This window comes from Grammomys surdaster, unplaced genomic scaffold, assembly GCF_004785775.1.
Source record: "Grammomys surdaster isolate TR1022 unplaced genomic scaffold, NIH_TR_1.0 167, whole genome shotgun sequence".
Lineage (NCBI taxonomy): Eukaryota > Metazoa > Chordata > Mammalia > Rodentia > Muridae > Grammomys > Grammomys surdaster.
Genome location: NW_021604615.1, coordinates 6,103,326 through 6,109,325, shown reverse-complemented (window position 1 = coordinate 6,109,325; position 6,000 = coordinate 6,103,326). Strand labels below are relative to the sequence as shown.

Genomic DNA, 6,000 nt, shown 5'->3' with positions numbered 1-6,000 from the left:
AAAAAAAAAAGAGAAAGAGCAGCTTTTATAGCCACAATGACAAAGACAGGGCCTGGCAGGTGGCCCTCCTGGGCTGAACCTGGAAAGTGGAGCCAAAGTCACATTATGCTTGGTTCAGTTACACTGACACGTGCCCTTTACTCAGACTTCCAGGCTAAGCATACTACCACACCGTGCATACTCACAGGGAGACCAGGAAAGCCCCCAGACCCAGAAGGCCCCTGTGGACCAGCGTCTCCCCTGGTTCCATTGCAACCGTCGTAGCCCGGTCTTCCTCGGGGTCCACCTTGCCCTGGGTGCCCCTGGAAAGCAGAACAGTGTGTGAATGGTCAAGTTTTCACATAACCGACCCATAAAACAGTGAGGGATGTTCTCAAAAGCCTCCCCCACCTCCCCGCCTGCACAAATCCAAGGAAAAGCTAACTCAAAAATGGATGAAGGAAGGAATGAATGATTAAACAAGCAAAGAAGTTTCTTAAGCAGGTTGGAAGCTGGGTAATCCAAGAGTTCCAGGAAGTAGTTAAAAAACGAGCAATTTAGTCTCAGGCTGTTTGTGGGGAAACATTTTTTTATGATTTGTTTGTCTCTGAAAATGTGTGGATTCTTCACTCTGCCTTTTTCTCAAGCTCCCAAGTAATGAGGCACTGACTTCCTTCTTCCCAGCTGCAGTGGGGTGTGACCCGGATTCTCCTGGAGCTCACTCTAGGGGTGACTCTGAGGAGCTGGCTATGCTGGGCTCATGTTCTGTTAAGCATGGCCGCCTTCTCTCTGTTCCACTTCACTTCAGGGCTGTGGGGCTATGTGTCAGGAGGTAAAGAGCAGACTTTCCTTCCCTGGCTCCTGTTCCTGGTACGAAGCTAGCCCTGCTGGTGAGGCTGGGGACCAGTCTCCCCCCTTGTGTGTGCCCAGCAACAGAGAAGACACATGCTGGTGTGGCACAGACATGGGTGAGGGTCACAGGGTCCACACCTCTACCCCAGCCACAGATGAAGAAGGCTGATGGGACATGTGATCCAACACTCATCCCTGAGCTCAGGTCTGGCCAGGAAGTTGCCTGGGAATCAGTTGGATGAGCTCTGTGAGTCAGGAGCTTTCCTCCTGGCCCCCCACAAGAAGTTAATGTAAACTAGCTTGTAAAAACACTTTTATTATATTTTTGAGATTTTTCTCATGAACAAAACATGTCTTCTCCCCCCCCTTGCCTCTGTCTGTCTGTCTGTGTCTGTCTGTCTGTCTCTGAATGTCTGTCTGTCTCTGAATGTCTGTCTCTATCTGTCTGTCTGTCTCTCTGTCTGCGTCTGTCTGTCTGTCTCCTCTGTCTGTCTGTCTGTCTGTGTATGTGTTTGTGTGTGTTGGGGTCACCACCTATTCTAAAGCTTAGGCTGGCCTTGAACTCATGCCAACCCTCCTGCCTTATCCTCCCAGATGCTGGGATGACAAACATGAACCATCCCCTGCCTATAAGTCTACACAACAGCTACGAAGAGCCTGGGCAGCTGCAGAAGCCACTGTGGGCTTCATTCTATTCTGGTACTTGCTGGGCCATTTTATATTCAGATGCCTCATGTGGCAAATGAACTCTCAAGACCTGCTCTATACAGACCGTCTGTGAATCACTGTGAATCACTCTATCTTCCTGACTGTTAACAAGGCTCGATTTTAGCAAAGTCGATTCAGTTCTGGAGCCCTGCCTATAGGAATCTCCAGGAAGGAAACACTTTGTCCATTGTTTGTCAGGAATCCAGGAGGAGAAGGAGTGCACTGAAAACCCCCCTTCCCCGTGTGATGCCATAAACAAAGGGAAGCCGGCTTGTTTCAAAGGTTTCTTTAAGTTATAAATGCGTTGCTTGGAACACACACAATGTTTAACCTTCTCATCTTCCCAAACACTTACAGGAATTCCATCTGCACCGGGGAATCCAGAGACGCCTCTCGCTCCCTGTAAAGAATCAGAACAATTAACAAAAACAGAAAGGCCCAGTGCCCACCCACAGCAGAGGACCCCAGCCAGGTCCCCCAGTGCCCACCCACAGTAGAGGACCCCAGCCAGGTCCCCCAGTGCCCACCCACATCAGAGGACCCCAGCCAGGTCCCCCAGTATCTACCCACAGCAGAGGACCCCAGCCAGGTCCCCCAGTGCCCACCCACAGCAGAGGACCCCAGCCAGGACCCGTACCACATCTCCTTTTGGTCCAGTTGGTCCAGGAACTCCCCGTTCTCCCTTGTCTCCTTTGCGGCCCTGTAGTCCTGGGAATCCTTGCAACCCTGGGGGGCCATTGTATCCCTGGATGCCCACCGTCCCCGGCTGACCCTGTGGATACAACACATGTTGAGGATCATAGAGGAAGACAGGCACATATTCTCAGTCAACAGTCATTTTCCAAACGGCTCTTTCCATTCTCCACAATCTACCATCCTCAGGAACGTCATGTAAATGACCATCTTCTACCAGGGCTACCACAGAGGGATTGGCGAGGGAAAGACATCAGAGAGCCTAAGGGTGTGACAAGCGAGGTTGGTGGTGAGCGGCCAAACGTCACTTGGCAGTAGACAGTGTCAGCTTGCTTGGCTTCAGTGTAAAATGTCCTCAGTGATTTCCCTAACATACAGGTGCTGCACGAACCATAGCATATCCATACAATGGACTATCACTCACCTTAAACAGAAAGTACAGACACATGCTCCAACAGGGATGATAAAAAGATACCAAAGGGTCTCACTTATAGGATGCCCCTGGAGCTGTCGAGACCTGTCTACTGTCACGTTTCCAAGTCATGTGCTGCCCTGGGGCTAGGGGGAGGCTTATATGTTTGTTACTGATTTTTTTTCCTCCACTGCCCACATGTAGTCTTTACTGAGTGTTGAGGGGTCATCTTCAGGGTCTCATAGCATTTTAGTGAGAGGACAAGTTTCATGGAGGGTGAGGTACAGAGTGGATGCCACGGAGATGCCCATCCAGGGGCAGGAAGACCTTGCTCAGAGCTGTTCGTATCTCTCCTCCTCTCTGTGGTTCTGGTAGGAGCCACAGGTCTGTGGGTGGAAGAGCCCCATTCATTGAAGACAGAAACTGGTGAGGGAGATTCAGAGACTCACCCCAGATCAGGCACCCTGCCTCCTCAACCCAAGGAGAGTCTGCAAAGGTCTCTGGGTTCCATCTGGGTCAGTGCCTGAGTACTAGACATGGCAGGCTCCCCGTGCTGATCCTTGAAGCAATTCTAGCATCTTCCAGCCACTGCCACACTAGCAAATGCTCAGCCAGGGTGGGGCAGGGTGAGCTTGGTGAGTAGTGGTAGAGTCTATGCATCTTAGCCTCATTGAAGATCATTACAAACACAAGGCTGGTCCTACTGGGTGGTTTCCCACGAGGACAGTGGCACTGTGGGGTGGACCCATAGCTACTTAGCCTACCCTATCTCTGAAGCTCTGAGGTTTGGTTGCTGCTTGTGTGTTTGGGAAAAGTACATGTTTTGGCTCCGACTTTTATGGGTGTCTTCCGGTCACGTTCATCTTGTTTGAGTTTGTGGTGCGGCTAGGATCTAGCTTTCCTGGGATTTGCCATGTGGAGGCCACCCCTTGCCAGTGTTTACTGTGACCCCTCTGGGAGAAGGGGACACTTCACAGTGGCATCTTTATTGTTTACAGTCTGCAAGTCTGTCAGTGGGATAGTCATTCTAGGACTGAGAAAAACAGTTCCTTGCTACCACAGGACCTGCACGTGAGACTGTCCTCATCCCTCACGTTCAAACCCTCCTCTGCTGTCAGCAGATCTTTTTTTTTTTAAAGATTTATTTATTTATATATGAATACACTGTAGCTATCTTCAGACACACCAGAAGAGGGCATCAGATCTCATTACAGATGGTTGTGAGCCACCATGTGGTTGCTGGGATTTGAACTCAGGACCTCTGGAAGTGCAGTCAGTGCTCTTAACCACTGAGCCATCTCTCCAGCCCTGTCAGCAGATCTTTAACTCTCACTTCCTGGATGGGGCGTCTAAGTTAGGGGTGAACTCTAGTCTCTTCTCCTTGCACAACTCAGAGTGTTCCCTAAACTCACAGGTTTGCACAATCCTCACCTTTATCTAGATCCAAAATATTCTCATGGACTCAGGGAAATCCAGACCCAGCAAGCAGTCCCTCCCCATTCTTCTTCCCCAGCCTCTGGCAACCCCACCGCCCATTGGACTCTGTCTCTTTGGTTTCCTCTTCTATAAATCAGCAGAAATGAAATCACGTGATGTATGTGGCCTTTCAAGTCTGGCTTCTCTCACTCAGCGTGATGCTTCGAGGGCTCATTTATCTTGTGGCACAGACCAGCCCTTCATGTTCATGGCTGAATAGCATTCCACTGTATGGATATACCGAAGTCTGTCCTTTCATCTGCCAGTGGGCACATCTGAGTGTCTCTATCTTTTGGCTATTTATTTACACGTATGCATGTATGTATGTGTCTGGGCGCATGTGCCATAGCACACATCTGGAGGTCAGAAGACTTAGTGGGGTTAGTTCTCCCCTTCTACCTTTACATGGGTCCTGGGGCATCAAACTCAGGTCCCCTGGTTGTACTTCAATCACCTTCTCTTGCTGAGCCATTCCACTGGCCTGCTTGTGTAATGATGAATAGTCTTGCTGTCAGCACGTGTATCAAACAGCTGCTCCTACCCTACAGCTACTCCTGTGGGTTTTCGGTGTCTATCCCCCAGGACTCAGTGGATTTCATGACAATTACACATTTAAGTTTCTGACCAAACTTTTCCCTCAGTGGCTATACCAGTTCACAGCCCTACCAGAAGTGTTCCAATTTTGCTTCACCCTAGCTAACACTTGCTTTCTTCTTTGGCTCTAGTCAATCTTGTCAATTTTGAACAGTTCCTCCCAAGTGCTGATGGACTGGAACATTCCACAGCACCCAGCCTGCACTTCTCCAGGGTGGAGGGAGAGGGTGTTTGGGGGTTGGCCCCTGACCTCTGGGACCCGAGCTCCTGTTGCTAGGCTGGACCCTGCCTTATGGGACAACTGGGTGTTTGCACACAGCCTCAGTGTACTCTTGGGAGGAATGCTTGGCTCGGCAGGCAGGCTGGGGCTTTCCCCAGGATGTCCTGCCCGGTGGGGCAGTGCTCTGTGGAGTGTGAGGAGGAGCAGCTGCACCCGCAGGTGACGAGGCTTTCCCTTTGTGCTAATCAGCCGTTGCCAGCCTCTGTGGGAAAGGTCCAGCTCGGAACACTTATTTCCATCTCTTCCTTTCCTTGTGTAAAGAGGTTAAAAATAAAGCTGTCCCAAGAGAAGGTACCCACTTCACACGCCTCCACACCTACTGCCAAACTCCCAAATCCACAACGCTCTTCAAATTTCTGCTATGCTCTTGAAAATCTCCCCCCCGCCCCTGACCCCCGGCCCCATCCACACCACCCCCACTCATAACACAGAATATGTGTTACAAACCTTTGGACACTTTTCAAACAACCTATAAGATTGTGTGTGTACCTTCCACCCGTGTCCCTTTCTATCCGCAAGGGTGGGCCTTGGGACATCATCACTCCACCATACACTTCCAAGAGGTGACTTGCCAGAAGCTTAGAAGCAGCAATTCTGTTGTCCCCACAGTTGTGGCATGGAGAAGTTCTGAGCACCAGCCGGGAGGAGCCGTAACTGGGCTCAGAAAAGCCCAGCGTTGAGGGCTGCCTGCCTGGCTCCTGGATGACCTAGTTCTACCCTGTGTCTCCGTGTGGGGTGATTCCAACTCCATGCCGAATTCACTAGAAGTACATTGTCCCGTGTGTGACTCCGGAACCCTGGATCTGCATTTCCCACAATTCCTAGAGGTTCTTGTGTGCATTGCTGTTAGAATTATGCCATGTCCTACGCTCTCCTTCTCTCCACATGGCGCTCAAGGGAGAAGATGGTTATCTTTTAAATAAGAAACATCTCTTTAGGACTAAGTTCTAGCTCGGAGAAAGGTCTGGCTCACTGAGTCAAGCAAAGCCAATGTCAGCTAAATGTT

General features: G+C 50.4%; 1 protein-coding gene across 1 annotated transcript in view; it reads right to left on the bottom strand.

The window, feature by feature from the left end:
- The window catches only part of Col4a2 (collagen type IV alpha 2 chain), a 135,981-nt gene that overhangs the window by 46,878 nt on the left and 83,103 nt on the right, over positions 1-6,000 (bottom strand). The window contains 3 exon segments of the mRNA XM_028766336.1: positions 129-302; positions 1,895-1,939; positions 2,177-2,311. Of these exon segments, the coding sequence (XP_028622169.1) occupies positions 129-302; positions 1,895-1,939; positions 2,177-2,311 (354 nt within the window).